Genomic DNA, 18,982 nt, shown 5'->3' on the forward strand with positions numbered 1-18,982 from the left:
GTCAGAGCAAATGAGAATCATGAGGTCGAAGGAACTGCCCAAGGAGCTCAGAGACAGAATTGTGGCAAGGCACAGATCTGGCCTAGGTTACAAAAGAATTTCTGCAGCACTCAAGGTTCCTAAGAGCACAGTGGCCTCCATAATCCTCAAATAGAAAAAGTTTGGGACAACCAGAACTCTTCCTAGACCTGGCCGTCCAGCCAAACTGAGCAATCGTGGGAGAAGGGCCTTGGTGAGAGAGGTAAAGAAGAACCCAAAGATCACTGTGGCTGAGCTCCAGAGATGCAGTAGGGAGATGGGAGAAAGTTCCACAAAGTCAACTATAACTGCAGTCCTCCACCAGTCGGGGCTTTATGGCAGAGTGGCCCGACGGAGACCTCTCCTCAGTGCAAGACACATGAAAGCCCGCATAGAGTTTGCCAAAAAACACATGAAGGACTCCCAGACTATGAGAAATAAGATTCTCTGGTCTGATGAGACCAAGATTGAACTTTTTGGCGTTAATTCTAAGCGGTATGTGTGGAGAAAACCAGGCACTGCTCATCACCTGCCCAATACAATCCCTACAGTGAAACATGGTGGTGGGAGCATCATGTTGTGGGGGTGTTTTTCAGCTGCAGGGACAGGACGACTGGTTGCAATTGAAGGAAAGATGAATGTGGCCAAGTACAGAGATATCCTGGAAGAAAACCTCTTCCAGAGTGCTCAGGACCTCAGACTGGGCCGAAGGTTCATCTTTCAACAGGACAGTGAACCTAAGCACACAGCTAAAATAACAAAGGAGTGGCATCGGAACAACTCTGTGACCGTTCTTGACTGGCCCAGCCAGATCCCTGACCTAAACCCAATTGAGCATCTCTGGAGAGACCTGAAAATGGCTGTCCACCAACGTTCACCATCCAACCTGACAGAACTGGAGAGGATCTGCAAGGAAGAATGGCAGAGGATCCCCAAATCCAGGTGTGAAAAACTTGTTGCATCATTCCCAAGAAGACTCATGGCTGTACTAGCTCAAAAGGGTGCTTCTACTCAATACTGAGCACAGGGTCTGAATACTTATGACCATGTGATATTTCAGTTTTTCTTTTGTAATAAATTTGCAAAAATCTCTACATTTCTGTTTTTTTCTGTCAAGATGGGGTGCTGAGTGAACATTAATGAGAAATAAAATGAACTTTTTTGATTTTGGCAAATGGCTGCAATGACACAAAGAGTGAAAAATTTGAAGGGGTCTGAATACTTTCCGTACCCACTGTATATATATATATATATATATATATATATATGCAGGAACCACTGATAACCTGCAGGGGGAGCAGTCTGCATTCCTATCACCAGTCCTTCTCTGGGACAGAGTGTACTGCAACAGGCACTGCTACTTACTCTGCAAGCAGTAAAGACGTTGATAGCTTATCTTTTGTTTATTAAGGTTTATTAGAGGTATGTTTGGTGAAGGTTGTTGCTGACTACACCAGGAGAAGAGAAGATCTAAACAAAGCTCAGGATATAAATGATTCACTAGTTATGTGGAGTATCTGAGGAGCAGAAAAGTAGGGGACACAGGAAATAGAGAGATGGTGATCACCTAGTAGCTAGTGACAGGGTAGTGTGTGTTTTAAGAAGTTAGAGAAGGTTCAGTAAAGTTGTAGTGAAAAAAAAAAAGAGATTCATTCAGAAATGTTCATCTGCAAACATATACCTGCAATTAAATCAATACTGTGTCTAGTGTGAATCATCAACATTTTCAACAATAGAAATACTGAATATTGTCTGAATGAAATAGTATTTGTTAATGCATTTAGCAAGAGCCAGTAACACACATTTCAAGGTCACATACTCCACTACAGAAATACAGCAATGAAGAGCCGAGCAGGAGACAAAATACTGGCACACTCCCAGCAGATGCTGCCAAAAAGACTGAGGTATGATTGGATGGGTGAGTTCCTTGTGTGTGCGTGCCTTTCTTCCAATTATATGTATGTGTAGTTATTCCAGTAGGAGCTACCGATGACTAAGCACCAATGTGAAATGGGCATTTAATACTCGTACTTCACACCAGGAACTTTCTGGTCACTGGGTATAAAATAGAAGAGGAGAAGATTCCTCCTCCAGTTAGAGAGGTGAGCTGAGGATACTGACAGGGGGAGGCAGCCTGTGTAACACTGCTTTAGTCCCGCTCAACTAGAAAACAAAGCTTTTACAAGCTTTCCTTGTAAATTTGCCGAGATAAAAAGTTGAAAACATTAAAGCTTGTTTTCAGCAAAATAGCACAGTGTCTAAGCAAGTCTCTCAAACTTTTTACAGTTTGTTCACTCTCCAAGAGTCTACTAGAGTCTGTGTGTGTGTGAGAGAGTATTCACACCTGAAGCTATTTAAGCATCTTAGATAAGGCACTGCAGACTTACTAACAGACTGTCAGGGTTTCTTGGAATGGCTCACTCAGTAGATAAAGACAAGATGAATCCAAGAAGTGCTGTGGTAATACTGTACATGGATCACTACAGCGTTAGGAGAGCTGGCACTAAATAATGCAGAGGAATGCGTGTTAGCCTAAAAAATGTGTTTTGATGTATTTTTGCATTTTTGAATTTTATAATTAGCCCATTTATTACAAAATACTACAAGAGCGTTTGAAAAGTCTGGTGACATCTCTGCTTTTTTTTTGTTTCTTTGTTGTGATATATGTAAGAGTCCTAATTCGGGTCCCTGACAGAAATTGTTTAATATTTCCATCCAAGTAATGGAGCTGTCCAGCAGTGTGAAAACCAACCTGGTGATGTAGGCCTCAGAGATCCTGGTGTCAGCGGGTGAGCTGATGTCTTTTCCCGAGCATTTATCCTCTCCACCGTGGCCGCTGCTGGCCTCACTGTCAGCCTTCTGACTCAGAGTGTCTGAGAAGTTGTCATCTCTGAGACATGCAGACAGAGTGACATTGAGACATGGAAAGAGCAAGAGGGGGTGACAGACAAACCGACAGAGGGGGGAAAAAGGAATAAATCAGCAAATCGGTCTGTCTTTCATATTTGCAATGTTCTTTGGTGAAAGAATTTGATATCAGTTTCCTGGGAATCAGCACATCTCCCTTTCCCCTCAAGGTCCAGAAAACCAGATGAGTCATATTCCCGGGCCTCTCAGTATTCTGATGATGCGCCATGGTGGTGACACACACGTATGCAGGCGTGCACACACACACACACAAGCAAGCTGTATGGATTTCAGTGAGGTGTGTTACTGGATACTGGGTGCAGTTGGTGCCTGTCAGGTGGCTGTAGTCAGAGCTACTGAGCTGCACTGCTGTCTCTGATGATGTGTATGAGCCGATATAAAACACAGTCACTTATTTAGTGTGGCTGTATGAATGCACACAGAGACAGAGCAAGGACAAAAAGCAGAGGCAGCTGTAAACAAAACCTACAGACAGACACAAGAATAGTGAAACGCAACAGTGAAGTCTTGTCCCTCTGCACGTTTTATTCTGGGCTGTTTAATGAGACAAGTGAAGATCACAAACCTGTGTGCTCTTACACTCCTCAGCCTGCTCTGTAGAAGTAGAAAGCAGGATGTTACTATACTCTGGGACAAACCATACAGCTGTAAATTCCCCTTGCTCTTTCATTAACACACCCAATCAGCTGGGTCCCTCCTGGTGAATTATTGATAGAGACACACTGATGGGACAGCAGAAGGATAAATAGGAAAAGAGGAAATAGAGGAAGGAATTTTAAATGCCCATTTTGTCTGCCAGCTGCTAAGTGACAGGAATGATTCTGTTTCTCTCCTAATGAGACACTGAATCTAGCCCATTAGGCACCAACAGTCGCCAGGGCAGAGTGTACGCTTATTAGTGCTGGGACCACAATGCAGTGATGGAAGGGATGGTTAAGGACCTTGGGGATGGAGGACGCTTCACAACTGATATGGTGAACAGTGATGGGCTGGACAAACAGGGCTGAAGGTTCTCTATTCATGACCCTAAAGTCACATATCAACAGAGACAAGTGTTGTTTAACCCTGTGGGTTAAATAGAGGCCGGGACAGGTGGAGGATTATTCTTTAAACTCCAACTCTAACGCTGTGAATGGAGCTAGTACTAATTCAGCAGCGTAGGAAACATAATTGAGTGACAAAATAATAATCACGATGTCTTCGGTGCACCACCAGCTAAGCTAACCAGCTGGTAGCTTGATATTCAGATTTCAGGTACAGAGTGAGAAAGACAGAGTATATTTTAAAAAAATCCACAATCAAAAGTTAGACTCAGAGGTGACTTAACTGGTTAGTATTCATTTTGCATACAAGCTGTGGGCATCCAGCTTGCTTACATTAAAACAAAAGAAATGCATATATGTAACATTCATATACTGTATGTAAATGTGTGTATACAGTATAGGGTTCTTTTTACACAGTTTTCATAATAATATCTGCATTAATTCAATATACCATTATTCAGCATTAATTAATACTATTCATCCCAAATATGATGATGATGAATATACAAAGTGTGTGTGGATGTGTGTGTGTGTGTGTAAACTCACATGTCCTGAACTACAATATACTGGTGTGGCACTAGGCCGTCAATGCCGTTGTGCCGTCCCTCCCACCAGTCTTCAGATGCACGCTGATACAGCAGCAGGGAGGCGCCCTTCTTGAAGGACAATTCTCGGGAAGAGCGCCCAACATAGTCAAACTTGGCAATGGCTTCAATGGGTTCTCCCTCTGTCAGTGGACAGAGGATTAGACAGGTCAGGTATGTCAGGCTTTTACTGTATAGTTAGGTAATAGTGCAACTGCAACAGTATTATGAAATTTAACACAGGCATTTATATGCATATTGACACTGGAGCAGGAGAGCACACTTAATGTACATGGAATTCAAGTTGTTTACTTGAGCTGTAGTCAACAGTAACCCAGCTCTACAACACCAGGCCAGGGACACAACAAGCCCTGAGGAGCTTTGGCAAGCTATTTATAGAAGCTGGAGAGAGGAGATCTATATGACCCAGAGGCATGTCAATCACTGTATGGATCATTAGATTGAGCTGACTACCTGGTAAATGTACAAACAACCCTCGATCAGTGAAGCACAGGAAAAACTAGGAAAAGCTATTACAGACAATACTAACAGCTGTAGATTGGGCAGTCACTTTTTTGCTTTATTTCATTTTGTTTGTACTGATTATTGTCTCCAAGTCCACTATATTTTAAATGATTTAACATCAGTCTTATTTTGATTCCTAGCCAGAAAAAAAAACAAAACAAAAAAACATCTGTGGTTTGAGCAACAGCTATAGCCAACTCTCCTGTTCAAAAGGTACATGTCTCCAAGCCAATATGCATGCACTACAGCAACTAAGGTCTAAAAATAGCTTCTTTATTCCTCCCTCACTCCTACCTCTGCCCTCCTCCCATCTCACTCGCTCACTTTAATTCAGACAGGGGGTCCCTGGACAGACATAGTTTCACCTTAACACAGGCTCTATATATACTACTGGTGGGGAAGGGAGAAGAGCTTGTATCAGCTGTAAAAAGCCATCATGATACATGTTTCAGAGAAGCTTGAAAGCAATTCCCAGGTGAGCAGGGAGTCCACGTGAGAGAGGAAATACGGTGGTGATTCTGAGCAGAGTGGAGGCTTCTTCAATTCCCTTGGTGTCCTATTCAACCTCATTCAACATCTATTTTTATTCTATTCTTTTCCCTAACCTTTAACTTGCCACCTTCCTTGCTTCACTGGGTTGTCAAGACTGACTGGGTGGATGTGACGTGGTTCTAATGAAATGTGACAAGCAGGAATTTACTGTCTGAATTAATTGGACCTGCACTGCAGCGGACAAGGCTGTTAATAAATCTGACAGCACCCTCATTGGAGCAGAGGATTTCTCTTCCTCTCTTTATTTTCTCTGTCTCTCACTTCAACCTATCCATCAATCTTCCCTTCATCTACAAATGTTTGTCTATGCTAGCACTGCAGTGACGTGGCTGCAGCTGAAAGGCGTTGGCTACTGTTCCAACTCAAATCTCGGTGTGGTGAAGGATCCTTTCTGTTATGTTGTGCATCTATAACAAAGAATCACTTCAGACCCAACCACCCAAAGTCTTACACTGAGACTGTAAACGTTTAATTGTGACAGCTAGAGGCCTGTGGTGTATGAGGTGATCAGATGTCTTACACAAGCTACTGGAGCATAGCCAGTGTGGATGTTGCTCTACATCCCTGTTCATATATAGAAATAGGGGAGAAATAGCCTGATATGCTTAGGATGAACATGACAAAAAGAAGAAATTATTTTTCTTCTTCATCCACCATTTTCTCTGAAAATAAATATGAATTAACAGGACAGGAGACTATGCTGGACAAGCCGCCCTGTACATTCAAATGTGTATGCCAAACATGTACTATAGTTTGCCTACTGTGTCATTTGGCAACTACATCAGCATGCTGTAATTCTCCAAGTCATTTATAATCAGTCTGTCCGTTGTTTCACCTCTGACCATGAAGTGAATGTACCAGCAGGAAGGACATCAGTGTATTAATGGTGCAAGAGAAGCACCATTAAAGCCAGACAGGTAACCTCCCTGTCATTTGTCAGCCCTGAGCAGAATTACACTAAGATAATGTATGGCTTTATATAGTCCAAGTTTGTGTCTCTCATGCATTAACATTACTGCTGTTTTGATCAGGCATAAAGAAATGAAAGGGAAGACAATACTATGGATGACTGATTTTTTAAGATTCATAGTAAGTGGCGTAATGCTTTAATAAACATAGCCTCAAACAATGTGCCTAGTAATGTAATTATATCTTATCTAAGCATTTCATTTTCTGAAAAACATACACCTGAATTCAAGATACTGTTTCTCACGCTGTGACTGTATTTCTCAATTCAGAAACCCAGAAATAACATGCCCTTGCTTCTTTTTTGTTTTAAACAACATCAATAAATACCAACTTAACTCATAGGCATGTACTTGGACAGCACTGGATTACAGCAGCAATCATACTGGTTTACCTCCTGTGTAAATCTGGCTGGTCCAGATCATCTATCTAAGCTACTGAGCTCTAACACACTCCAGGAGGGCTGCACAGACGAGTCAAAGACATTTCCGGGCAGCTATGTAGATCAATACGTGGAATGATCTGTATAATGCTTACTCTGAGGTCAAGGAGGGCCAACAATTTTTGAGCTTCGAAAAGAGAAAATTAAACAAAAAAAAAAAAAAGTATATATGTATTTAAGTCTTCATAATGCTGTTAATTTTAAAAGAAAATACAGTTGCTTTTGTGTCTGAAATCCAAATAGGGTCATTAAGGTCATAGGGGTTTAAAAATAACTGATGACAATAACTTGACCACAGTTCAAGACTCTATGGGGAGTGACTCAGTCTGTGAGGACATCCTGCAGTTTGCTCAGAGAAGCTTTTGGAACAAAGCCATGGTAGCAAGGGATTTCTGGAAAACAAAGTCTTCCATTAATTACTCTGGGTGCGAAGAGGAGACATGATTAGAACATTTGTCAGCATGGAATGGGTTAGGGACACCTTTTAACTAGTATAAGAGATGAAGAGCTGCCTCAGCTGTGGGTTGAGTCCTTTTTTCCCCTCACCTTTACTACATCTGCTCAGCTCTCTGTCAGGGATATTTATCACTTTTTAATGAGCTGAAGTTTTATTGTCTTTTTCTGGTTTCTGCATCTGACCCTGTCTGATATTCTGGTTTTGCCTAATGGTCATTATTTGATTTGAACCGGACAAACTGGTATCCATTTCACTCAAAGACCTACATGTCTGATCACACAGCTAGAATGTCTGAGGGAAATCTATCATTTCTTTCTAGTGTCTACTTGAGCCTGTGTACTTCTTCATATTTCTCTTGGACACATGGAAATTTAGTTAACTTTAAAGAAAATATGGATTGCATCATTTTTTTAAAAGGTATATACACCTGAAACTCTTGACACACTCCATGGGTTTGCTACCCTTTTACATATTATTATAACAGTGATTCAGTGAGAACTGAATATTTTAACTCAAGACTGCAACCCAAAGGAAATGTCTTTCCCAAGTAGTCCAGCGAGTTTGGACCACCATGGGATTTCTAAAAAGTTAGATGAGTGTCCCAGTGCTCAGTGAGAGAAGCAGAACCATTAGAATATCGTCGATAACTGTGAGCCCAGTTCTCTGGTTCAAGGTTACAGCATTTAACAGGCTTTTAAATGCTGGATTAGCTGCACTGAGCCGGGTTTAACCCACTCAACACCACAAACACAAGAAAGCTTAAAATGGACCCATCACCTGGAAGGGATAGTACCATGTTTTACTTTGTGTCTATGCTTTTTTATAGCACTTATATATAGGACCCATTTCAACATGTCATTTAACAGCTATTTGTGTGATTGTGCGCTAAATGCAGTACTTGTATAGTCACTCACCGTCCTCGCTGGTGTGTGTCTCTGTCCCTGCTTCATTGTCTATTTCCTCCAGTGCACCATGCTCACTGAAGGGGCTCTCACTGTGAAGACAACATGGGAACCATGAAGGCCATGAGAGAGGTGAAGGGTCATGTGTTCAGCAACAGTTTCAAAATGGGTAAAGGCATTCAAATTGTTTTAAAAGTTTTTTTTTAATTTTTTTTAAAATTTCAGGGCATGTTTCAGTTTCAAATTATTCTAGCCACAGGACCCTTTGTCTAATTCAGTTTGTAATTAAAAATTTTTCCTTAAATCTCAACCGCCTATTCTCATTCTAATGGTGATAACAGAGACGAAAGGAGGTCTTTACAGGAAGTCCAAAAAGTGGCAATTATCAGTTTTATGTGAGAGGCTGTGGTTGGGCCGCTTCTTCTTCTGGTATTATGCTGAGAAACCTGACAGTAATACACAGACACACAGACACACAGACACACACACAGACACACACACAGACACACACACAGACACACACACACACACACACAGATTATCCCTGTCAGGAATTGAGAGCCTTTTCCATGCTAACATGTCACTAGCTGCCTCCTCTTCTGCACGAAAGGGATGCAGCCAAGACAACAAATCTCCCCAGGGCTTCATGAGCCTTGCCAGGGGTTGGGGGGGGGCATGGCCATGCTGAGATGGGTGATTAGCTGTAGCCAGGGATAAATTCCTGTCAGCTTGTGGTGATGTGGGGGCATAGAAAAGGAGAAACAGAGACAACAGATAAAGAGAGGAAGAAACAAGCGATAAGACCTGCCTACAGATGTGGAGCTGGAAACATCCCTCAGATTTGATCTGATTGACTCTGGTATGTCCACCAAGTCACCTAATCAGCCTCTCCCTGCCAAGTGACCTTTTTCCTTTTCCTCCAGCCATGATGGTGGTAATTAAAGTGATTGTTTCAGACTGTCTCACCTTGAAAGAAGCTCACCATGTAAAGCTACACAGCTACAGTGCATGCATACCTGCATGTTGAGTAACTCGAATGAATGAATGTTTGGCTGTGTGATTTTATTTCAAACATGGTAAAGAAATAAGTGAAAGGTAAAAACCACTGGAGTTTGTCCTTTGTCTCATCAGAATATGTTATTTCTTTGCTTTTAATCCTGATTAACTTAAAAAATGACGAGATCAAATATGTGCATTCTCTTTTTCAGGAAGAAAACTCAACCCTAATCTGAAGAAAGAGTTAATGTTTGTACATATACTACCAGTGAAATGTTTGGACACACTTTACCATTGAACTGAATGAGAAAGTGTTTCCAAACTTTTGACTGGTACTGTATCTTGTCATTCCTCACCAATAGTCTCCTCCGGCCATGCACTTCTCATAAATTGGCCCATCCAGTTCTTTGGCATCAGGAAAGATGGTCTCATTGTGGATGATTATGGTCTTGATGATCTCATTGACATGGGCCTGGCATGAGACCTGGTCCTGGCTGTCTGGTGTGGGCATGAGTGTGGGGCCAAAGCATATGGCCAGGTTATACGGGTCCATCATGTTCTCGTCACTGTATTGGGATAGGCTGGACAGAAGAAGAGGAGGATCAAGAGATGAGGACACAGAGACCAAAAACAAGTGAAATTTCATTAAGCAGAGGCAAGCTTCACAAAGTAGGTTGGATTTACTGGTCTATTAACATACTGGTTGAGGAACGCGAAGAGGTAGCGCATGACGACGAGGACTGATCTGGGAATTGTCAGGAGGATTTTGCGGATGTACAGTGCTCTTTCATACAGGTTTTCTATTCCTAAAAACAAAACAGAAATGGTATGATGTAAATAAGACAAACTGGTGTAATACAAGAAGACAAATAATGTTAAAATTATGAGTCTGCTTAGTTTACATTCAGGGAAAGACTAAAATCCAGAATCATTTTTTTCTATTTGCAGTAAAATCATGATAAACATTATCTATCTATCTATCAGATGGTGTCAGCAATATGATTACCACCACACTAAGTGCTAGGATATAAATTTAAGAGCTTACTGAAACTTAGTCAAGTACCTCAGCTCAGCTTGAGTTCCTCTTTTAATACTAAACAGGAGGAAGTAGTCAGCACTCCTCATTAGTACCCGACGCCAAGGATTTTTCCCTGCTCTAAATAAAAATAATCTGTTTTGCTAACATCTCAGTTCTTTTTCAATCTATCTTTCCTTCTTTCTAGTTTACAAAAGCAATTACATTTTCCAACAAACACATAATCATTATCATAACTATATGTAAAACATTTCAAATCTTTTTCACCCTGTGTTTTGTCAAAATGCTGGATGACAACCTTTATGTCTTTCATGACTGTTCATTTGTTCCAGTGTGGTACTTGGAGCAGTCTATTTCATTTGTTTGAGCTTGGGCTGTGCCGGCTGCTAAAAATAGTCCAGTCACCCTCCAGCCACTGTGCGCCATCTGGGATTTGGGCTTCTGGGATACTTGTGATGTATTTCATTTTTCATGAATACCTAACTAGGATTCTGCAAGGCTCCTGAGCACTTCAGAAACTATTTAAAGATCTACTCCAATATTATACAGCTCCTACAAATACGTGTATAAGCACACCCACCCCAAACATCCCCGCTGCAAATTCCAAAATAAAAGTATGCTGCTGTGGTGAAGGGGAAAAAAAACAAAACAAACAGCAGTTAAATTAAAAAGGGATCGCGTAGCTGGTGTGAGTTGCTCCATATGGAATAAACAGAGGGTTCTTAATATGGAGCCTGGTGGGCGTTCAGCCCACACTGTAATCACTGGCATGTTGAGCTGGAGAATGTAAACAGGGAATCCCCATCTCTCATCCTGCACAAATGTGTAAAAGTACACCCAAGAAAAATACACAGACACACATCACACACAGAGTACACAAAAGCCTGCATGAACATAAAAACACATTGGGACACAAGGCATTACAGCACACGTTTTGTCCATTTGACTCCATCTGCATGTTCGATTGTTCTTCAACAGAGCTAAAAAGCCCTCCTGACGTCATGTCTTAAGAGATCAGAAAAGCTGACACAAAGAGCTGAATGATCTGACAATGTGAGTATTTTTGTGAAAGCTTTAGTGTAGATTCAACTCTGGACTCAAACGCTGCTCAGTTCTGCAGACATTTAACATTCCAACACCATCATGTAAACATGTCCAGCTTTATGCCACCCATGAAAGCTAATATCCATCTCAGTATTCAACCAAATACCACACAGTAGTATTCACAGTGTCAAAACAACCCATCCAAGTCATTCTTTCTGACAAACACAATACAGACAGTATGTACACTGTTTCCTCTAATGACTGTATTTGACAGGGAATACAAACTATAGATGCTATGAACACATGAGTCTCAGTGAAAACATGTAGATGATGTAACAAAGACATGAGACAGTGGTAAAGACGTGTGTTACATTTTAACAAATGACCATTCCTTTCTGTAAAATAGATCAGACAAAGTTTGCTGGGAATTAAATGATAGTACACACAGTAAAAATCAGTGAGAGGGCACATCAAAAAAATCTTAAATAATTTACACCTAAGATTTTTTAAACAACACTATTGCTTTGCCATAATCAACAACCAAGACCAGAACAAAAATGTGTATGTTCTTACTAATGCAGGAGAGTAGATCATTGAACCTCTCTTTGGGAAAAAGAGGGTTCTCCAGACCCCGGAAGTAAAGTTTGAGAACCCCAGCCACAGAGTTGATATCATGATTGTTCTCATCATCTGTTAGGGGATCATTTCCTAAGACACAAACAAATTGACAGGTCAGATGAATACGAGTTGTTGTGTTGTTTTTTTTTTAGTGAAATACATCTAATTAATCCAAAATGTTCAGTTGATAATGTGTGGCTATTAGAGTTGAACAGAATTCTGTACCTCTCTCAAATGAGTTCTTGATGTCATTGACTTCCAGCTGCGATCCAGATACACGAAATATTCCTTGATGTTGAAGGCCTGCACGGTGAAAGACAAAGTAAGGAAGAAAGAAAAAAAGATGGCAAAAGAAGAGAACAGACACTAAACATCTGAGGTCCACTCTGATGGTCACAGAAAGAAAGTCCCATGCTCTACAACTAAAACCGTCTTTAGCTGGGCCAGTTTTTTTAAGCCTCTTCACTTTTCTAATTAATGAGTTGGGGAGACTGCAATCAAGCTTTACCAGAGTGTCTTCCAGCTGGGATTAGGACTTAATAAGAGGAAAAGTCATGTTCAGGAAGAACCAAAGTCTGTGTTTTGCCTCTATTTAGCTTTCTTTTGATCAAATGCAGCTAAGAGGCAGCTGATGACCACACAAACACTAAAAGCTCATTATTGACACATCTTCAGTGACTGGAGTTTACACGTATTCTGAGCATCTATCTGGTTTAAAAATAATATAATATTATTTATAATAATCACTCAGCAGTTGTGCTGAGCTAAGTGATATAACGGTGTCACTATTGTATAGATCAAGAAATAAGACAGGTTGGAGATGGGTTTATTAGAGGAAATTCAGCAGAAAAAATATAAATACAGTCACCAATTTAGGCTTAACTGACGTGACAAAATACCCAACACATACACAATAACAGCATACTCACCATATAAATTTATGTAACGAATACAGCTTTCGACCACACGGGGGATAGCTTGTCCAGAATCCTATTAGGGCAGAGTCAATAAAACACCCAAATGTCAGATCACGTATAATATGTCCCTTTGTTACATGCACAAAGGCTAGAGCCTGACCCATACTAGATTTCCAAGAACAATATACAATAGCAATAATCTAGAATAACAAAAACATGATACAACATATTGGCTGTTATTCCTTTTTAAATAAAAAATTCTGTTATAAAGATATTTTTGAGACATTTTACAATTGCACACATTTATGCATTATACATTAGCACTACGAGTAAATAGAAGTTAATAATCAATTTTGAACATTAAATGTAATTTATCTAAAACAACAATTTCAAATAGCTATTAATAAAAACATGATACAAAAGTACTCTATATTAAACTTGAATTGAGAAAAGACAAATTTACATAAAAATATATTACTGCAGTTCACTGCTTTACAGTTTCTTTGTGCATGCCTGCAAACATACACAATGCCTATATATTTGTGATTACCCCATGTGTGCTTTACTACAAACCTGTAAATGTATCAGTCAGGCTCTATTAGCAACTGGTCAGTATGATTTTACAAATACATAAACATGCACATTAAGGGTAAGTGAAGGTTGTAAGATGCAAAGAAATGGTTAGTTAAGATCTGACAAAGACAGACTGAGCTGACCCAAATTTTAATTCAATTGGCCTCCATATAGACGGCAAGCACTTAGACATGGACTGCACTCTTCTCCTTTAGTGTCAACTGCTCCTACAGTTCAGCTCTGAACAGCAACTCAGTACATGCATTTAATGATACAGCAGATCTGGTTACAGCCCTCAAGGGTATATGCACAGGACCTGATATATGACCATGCCAGAACTGACTATTGCTGGAGTGAAGCTGTGAAGGTTGAAGTGCAGCAGGGTTATGCAGTGCTGAAACTGGGGATGACTGCTTTATGTCAAATAAACTCAGTTCCAAGATTAATGTTGGAAGTGGTTCGTGTTGGAAACTTCACAATTCAATATAAATATACAACTTTAAATCATTGTGATTTACCAAATTTTCCCCAATTCAGTCTGTCTGAGTCTACTAATTAGCTGATTATTACAAGATACAGACACAAACAACATGAAATGAAAACAAGTGGGACAGATAATGGAAATTAGCATAGGCAAGCAGCATGGGCCCCACAAGATGCTTCAAAGTGTCTACCTGATGTCGAGCATGTGAGTTCCTTCGTCCACGGCTACAGAGAAATATTGCAAGAGCCAGAGTTGGAGAGAGACATAGAAAGAGAAAAGCAAGACCCAGATTAGGAACACAGCAGCTGCCCACCAAAGCCTGCACTAAGAGTGCACCCTGATTCCACTCTGTGCTCGCATCAAACCCAAAAGAAAACAGTAGGAACTGGACAGGACCAGTAGGATTGGACATGGCCACCAGTAAGTGGCAGTGAAGAGGCCCAGAAAAAAGAGGCAGCACCTTATCAGTCTGGCATCCACTCCCTGACTGCCACTTATTCTGCTGCTTTCCCTGGCCTCTGCTCCTGCTCTGAAGGAGGAAAGCATATCTCTGCCAGAGCAACTCAGTCATGCCAGGTCAGCAGTGTGTCAGGGAGCTGATGGAGACAAACACTTATGCCTGCAAGTGCCATTCCTCTCCTCCGGCAGTCATCCAGATCTATCAATGCCACCCATATGTTTCAGACGCAGATTGCCAGAGCTCACTGACTCATAAGGAAGGTTTCCAGAATCCATCTTAGCATAAATATGTTGCTGTTTTTTGTTGTTCAGTGATAAATAAAAGCTAAGATGCTTTAGGAGAACCAACCTAAATGGTCAGAAAGACAGAAAAAAGGAGGAGGAGCAATGTCAAGCAGGCAGACTATTAATCAGTACCTTGACAAACGACTCCAAATTGCCATTAAATAACCTAACATTAAAAACAGAGCGGGGTCTAGGCCGCCGGGTGCCAGTGTGAGTTTTGAGCGGCCCACTGGGATGTCTAGAATACAAAGAATGCATTAAATAAGTAAAGAGTGCAGTTTTCCTTTATGAGTGCTTTATCTCTATGAGCCTATTCCACAATAACCTTTATGTCCTGTGAAGAATATTTTGCTGGAAATCTTTGGTTTGGTTTAAGAAAAATGAATTAAAAAAAAAAAAAAATCTAAAAAACACTCTGCTAAATGCTGATTTTTTTCCATTCCCAATGAGTCCAGATCTCTTTAGTCAACACTGCTTGTGAAGCAAACATACTGTAATGTCATTAAATTAAATTAACTTTATACATGAACATAAGAGAGAATGTTTCAATTTTATTTTATAAACATATGTTTGTTTCCTCTTGCTCTTAAATATAAAAACAATTAAACATTGTCCACTTTTCCACCTTAGCGTTAAAGCCTTAATGAACAGTTATCCTGGAGCTTGAAAGTACAGTAGCCTACGACATGTGACTCCGGGTCGGAGGCCTTCACATCCAGTGCTCTCCAGTGTCTTGGTCCTTTGAGTCTAACTATGGACACCTCTGCTTACAGGGTTATAGAGGATTCCACATAAGAACTTTCCTGTCATGTAACAAAATTTTCTGTGGCAGCTAGAATAAAAAAAAAAAAGGTCTGGATGTGATCTATCCATGGGTGTGTACTTTACCTTGTGGTCATGTAGTCAGCTCTGTGGCCTGCAGGTGAGAAAAGAAAAGACAAGCGATGTGAGGGAAAGTTAGATGTGAGGACATATCAAGACCCATTTTCTGAGGCCCCTGAGGTGCCATTGTGCATACAGCTAGTGAAGCATTTGAAACCTGCCATCTGTCCGCAACCGCTGGCCTCTTAAGCAGCACTTATAGACATAACGCATTCCCTAAACCCTAACTATCACAAATAAATGCCTAACCCCAACCCTTACCCTAACCCTGACATAAACCTAATTCTAACCCTAACCCTCAAACAGGTGTCTGAAAAAGTGAGGACTGGCTAAAATGTCCTAACTTTGCCAAAAGGTCCTCATTGGGATGCATTTATCCTTAAAAATGCTCCTAATACAGGTAGAAATACAAGTACACGCATATACACAAACACACAGTAACTCTTGTAGCTTGCACAAATTTACAGGCAACACTTTAGTTTAATTACAATTACAGTACAAACTAACGTCTATCAGGCACAGACGTGTGTTTACAACTGACGTAGGCACACAGGCACACTAATCATTGTAAGATTACATAGCACTACAGGTTTGGACAAGTAAGACTGGGCAAAAAAAATTGCTTTCAAATGGTTTCAGAAAACAGGAGTAGTTTCTTTTCTGTGCCCATCTGTTCCTATGAACAGGACATGACCTGTCTGCATGTCTGAGTGACTCACAATGTATTTCAGCTCATTGACAATATGATTAAGGAACATGTGATAGAGGCAGAGAGTGTTCTCTTCCTTAATAGCACGTAGTGCCACTGCCCGTTAAGTGGGGAGTTTGACAAAGACCACAAGGACTGCTGGTTAGAACAATGACTGACAGACACACTTTGGGTTGAAAGTAGATTAGGTCAGGCCTCGAGGAAATCCCACCAGTGTAGCACAAGGAGAGACCATCATTATGACCGCTACACTTCTAAAACATGGAAGTCCATTGAGTTGGTTGCAAATCAATCACTAAGACGGATAACACAAGTTCACAATCCCCCTTGAGCTCTGGCTCGCCTCATTAAAACCCAGATTACCATCTAGGGGCTTTGACTACTGGAAAAAGCAGGCAGACGAAGGGAAGTCTGCCATGGAAAAGACTAAAATTGTTAGAGTGAAGCACATAAAATAAAAGGATTTAATTAAATAACCAGTTATGTTGTCTGTTTGTATACAAATTAGAGCTAATACATACACATTTTAGCTGTAGGACGTGACTTTGTGTCAAGTGTGAGGATGATAATAATAGGAGTTATAAGAGAAGGGGAAGTTAAAGACTTGTGTCTGTACCTTCACCGAGTGTCCTCTTCAGCAAGTCATGTTTGGCCTGCAGTTTGGTGATGAGATTACTGCCCTCCAAATACTCCCGGAATTTCTGGTGAGAATTGAGAGTAGTTACATTAGGGCTGTCCTACGACAGCAACCTATGCTATAAGAGCTATGGAGCTGCAAGGCACGATGAGAGTCTTTCTAAGACCTTTATCAGATCATGACCTCAGAGTAAAACAGGATAGCGGTAAGGCTGAGGAAATGGAAATATTCTAGACAAGTTACCTCTATACCAACTGAGCACAGATTTTAAAGTGGCCTGCTGCATGAAATTCAAAGTCCACGACAATTCACATTAGCACATTAAAGTACAGATAAAAGCTTTGGTTCACATTTAGGTTTATTTTAGAGCTATTAAACAGTGTACATAATCAGAGAAGACTATTTTCTTGTTTTCATTTTTTAAAGTATAAATATGAAAAGCAAATGGAGGACTACAAAGGACATAAAAGCCATCTCTTAAGTCTTTTCCCTTTGTATTTGCTCACCCATATCCACCAGAACCCTTCCCTCTCTCCACTCACCATGAAGTAGAACTGCTCTGTCTCCTGCTGGTTGGCCCTCCTCTTGGCAATGCTGGGCTTGCTGAGGTATGTCTCAGACACAGTGGATTTAACCGACTCAGTGGACCGGCTGTGGTGGAAACACTCTGACACGTCATAGTCTTCAATGGTCACCATGTCCTGGATGGTGGTCAGGGTGGCCTCTGATGTCTTTTTGATCTGGGGACATATGAAAAAGGAGAAGATGAGGATTTTTTTTTTCAGAGCAAAGAGCTGCCTACTTAAAAGCTAGATGTCATCGTCTCACAATCAGGATGTCACCTTCAGAGTATACTCTGTGGCTTGTTCCATCACACTCCCTAAAAACCTCTAATGACACTGAAAAATTCAGGTTTTTCCAGAAGCACCTTCCCCCAAAAAATCTAACTCCAAGCCAAAGCAATCAATTCACATGCACTTAGAAGGACCAGGGGTTAACAGCGCTGGCTGGAGATGGTACATTTAGTTGCAGGCTTTTAAGATTCATTTCCATATCCACTTCTTTCCTGTCCTGTCAACAGAAGGGCTTGTCTTATAGCATATAAATGTTCACCAAGCATGCCCCACTACTTACAGAGAAACATGTTTACACAGACAAATCCACTATATGGACACAATATGCCAAACAGCTGGGAGGGCAAACAAGTTTGCTACGGCTCCATTAAAGTTAAAGAAGGATTACATATTTCTTTCATTTAGTATAGCAAAATGACCATTCTGTGTTCAAAATCTTTCAGTAAATACCTAGTTTACTGATATTAATATCATATATATTTCAAAGACAAATATGAATAAAAAGAGAAAAATGCATAATGGACACAAAAAAAAAAAAAAAAAACAGAGACCGACAGAGACTGTCAAGTGTGAGCACGAATCACTGATGTGGAAGAGATGCAGAGGAAAAAAAGCCCAGCTGATGTAAAAACCCTGACAAGCAGCTCTCAGGAAAAATTCAGCAAAGTGCTCTTCTGCATTCAAGAGACACCCAGGGGGAGAAGCACTGTGACCACAACAGCTGGGGTGTGTGTGCTTTGAAAAGGTGGGATGACATGTACCACCTCCTAATTGTTCTTAATGGTCATCAGGACCCCCACTCAAAGGTAGTGACCTAATTTCTCACTTCAATGCTAATTAAAGAACAAGGTGGACTCTCAGGTGAAACTATTACACACATCGACAACAGTGAATTATAGCTTGTGTGTTTAATCTGCCTGACCTGGGACACGTTTGGCCTTCATCTCTTTCATGTCTTTCTGTGATGGATCACAGCACTGACACACAGGGAAGGGCACATAATGTGGATGTAGGTGCAGTGCCATTCATTCCACTTTAAAGCAAAAACATGCACAGGTTGGAACATGTCTA

The 18,982-nt window shown here is 40.7% G+C and overlaps 1 protein-coding gene across 5 annotated transcripts in view; it reads right to left on the minus strand.

Moving 5' to 3' along the window:
- srgap1a (SLIT-ROBO Rho GTPase activating protein 1a) overlaps nucleotides 1-18,982 on the minus strand; it is a 79,392-nt gene that overhangs the window by 7,796 nt on the left and 52,614 nt on the right. For 3 of the 5 annotated variants that reach the window (XM_026310983.2, XM_026310986.1, XM_026310985.1), the window contains exons 9-20: nucleotides 17,600-17,797; nucleotides 17,037-17,121; nucleotides 15,718-15,745; nucleotides 14,962-15,067; nucleotides 13,041-13,101; nucleotides 12,337-12,414; nucleotides 12,067-12,201; nucleotides 10,114-10,219; nucleotides 9,770-9,994; nucleotides 8,430-8,509; nucleotides 4,536-4,716; nucleotides 2,771-2,908 (exon numbers count right to left, since the gene is read on the minus strand). In XM_026310983.2, coding sequence (XP_026166768.1) covers nucleotides 2,771-2,908; nucleotides 4,536-4,716; nucleotides 8,430-8,509; nucleotides 9,770-9,994; nucleotides 10,114-10,219; nucleotides 12,067-12,201; nucleotides 12,337-12,414; nucleotides 13,041-13,101; nucleotides 14,962-15,067; nucleotides 15,718-15,745; nucleotides 17,037-17,121; nucleotides 17,600-17,797 — 1,421 coding nt within the window. Of the gene's footprint in view, nucleotides 1-2,770; nucleotides 2,909-4,535; nucleotides 4,717-8,429; nucleotides 8,510-9,769; nucleotides 9,995-10,113; nucleotides 10,220-12,066; nucleotides 12,202-12,336; nucleotides 12,415-13,040; nucleotides 13,102-14,275; nucleotides 14,310-14,961; nucleotides 15,068-15,717; nucleotides 15,746-17,036; nucleotides 17,122-17,599; nucleotides 17,798-18,982 lie in introns of those variants that run through there. The other 2 variants (XM_026310984.2, XM_026310987.1) reach the window with 2 other exon arrangements.

This window comes from Mastacembelus armatus, chromosome 6 (genome assembly GCF_900324485.2).
Source record: "Mastacembelus armatus chromosome 6, fMasArm1.2, whole genome shotgun sequence".
In the NCBI taxonomy this organism is placed as follows: Eukaryota; Metazoa; Chordata; class Actinopteri; order Synbranchiformes; family Mastacembelidae; genus Mastacembelus; species Mastacembelus armatus.